The 1,544-nt window shown below is 41.5% G+C and overlaps 1 protein-coding gene across 1 annotated transcript in view; it reads right to left on the reverse strand.

Annotated features, from left to right (window-relative positions):
- LOC131346085 (T-cell surface glycoprotein CD8 beta chain-like) overlaps positions 1-316 on the reverse strand; it is a 2,490-nt gene extending 2,174 nt beyond the window's left edge. The window contains exons 1-2 of the mRNA XM_058379423.1: positions 178-316; positions 1-90 (exon numbers count right to left, since the gene is read on the reverse strand). The exon at positions 1-90 is cut by the window's left edge and continues 255 nt beyond it. Of these exons, the coding sequence (XP_058235406.1) occupies positions 1-90; positions 178-229 (142 nt within the window). The 5' untranslated portion in view covers positions 230-316. The remainder of the gene's footprint in view (positions 91-177) is intronic.
- Positions 317-1,544: the final 1,228 nt, after the last annotated feature.

A 1,544-nucleotide genomic window follows, 5' to 3' on the forward strand; every position in this document is an offset into this window, starting at 1 on the left:
CTGTGACACTGCTAATGTTACACTCCATAGTTACATCTTCTCCACTCTTTACTGTTCTCACATGAAGCTCCTTGATGTCAGAAGAATTTACTGTAAAAAGTGTTTAATATTTAATGATAATACAGTAATATTTCATATTGAATTAATTGAAGTTAAAGTTTTCAGAATGTTACTCACCAGCTGTGAAGAGAGAAAAAAGAACACAAAGAGCGACAAAGAGTGTGGTCATCGTTCCTGTTCAGACGAAGTGATAGTGAGGGAATGAACTTGTGTGTTCAGTAGAAAACCAGGTCCAGACTCACACCTGATTGGATGTTTTGAAGCTGTGGACTGATCTGATTGGTCCATTAGCTGTAATGAGATGAAGCTCACAGTGAGTTCTTGTCTATTCTGATGCTGTGATGAGTCACATGACTTTACAGATATGATATACTGGAGCTCTATCAGTCCTGTGTGCTGGAACCGCTCTGATAGAAGAAGATTAATGAAGTACTTGTAGGGAAAAATTTATTTACTAAAAAAATTTGCTAACAGTCAAACTAAAGAATGCTAATTTACTTTTAGAGCTTCCAGTTTAAGCTTAAGCTCCAGTGTTGTACCTTCAATGACCTTAAATATTGATTTACTTTCATGTTTTTTAGCTAAAAATACAAAACCCAGTCTCTTAAAGGCATCTTCTCAGTGACAGCTAAGCAGTTACCTTGTTCAGTCTCAGACACGTCTCAGAGATCAGTTATGTGTGTGAGTTGGGTGATATTAAGGAACTGTCTCACCACCAGAACTCACACACACTATGCTGACATTAATGACATTTCTACATGTTCCACAAAGTTTAAACACACAATTGTGTAGAATGTCTTTGTACGCTGTAACATTACAGTTTCCTTTCACTGGAACTAAGAGGAACAGACACTGTTCCAGCATGACAATGTCCCTGTGCACAAAGCAGCTCCATGAAGACATGATGTGTTAAGGTTAAGGTTGGAGTGGAAGAACTCGAGTGTCCTGCACAGAGCCCAGTCTTCAGTCTTTAACAGTGTTCAGTGTCCAGTCTCATGTCCACACACACATTACCACACTCTCAAACTTTTAAAATGTCGACCATTGTGCCCATACCAAGGAAATCTGTGATGAACTGCTTGAACGACTGATGTCCTGTTGTTCTGACCACCATTGTCAATAAATACTTTGAGAAGCTCATCAGAGACATCTGCTCTGTTCTGCCTGCCTCATTCGACTCACTGCGGTTTGCTTATCGTTACTTCTGTTCCACTCACAATGCCATTACCTTCACCCTACAAACTGCTCTCTCTCCCACCTGGACATAAAGAACAAGTACAGGAACAACACCACCCTCAACCACAGAGCTGTACAGAGAGTGGTGCAGACAGTCCAGCTCATCATCTGAGGTGAGCTTCCTTCCTTCCTTCCAGGACATCTACACCAGGCGGTGCAGGCAGGAGACTCCAGTCACCTGAACCATGGACTGCTCTTGCTGCTATCATCAGGCAGACAGTATCACAGCATCAGATCCTGCACCAGCA

This window comes from Hemibagrus wyckioides, linkage group LG25 (genome assembly GCF_019097595.1).
Source record: "Hemibagrus wyckioides isolate EC202008001 linkage group LG25, SWU_Hwy_1.0, whole genome shotgun sequence".
Classification (NCBI taxonomy): domain Eukaryota; kingdom Metazoa; phylum Chordata; class Actinopteri; order Siluriformes; family Bagridae; genus Hemibagrus; species Hemibagrus wyckioides.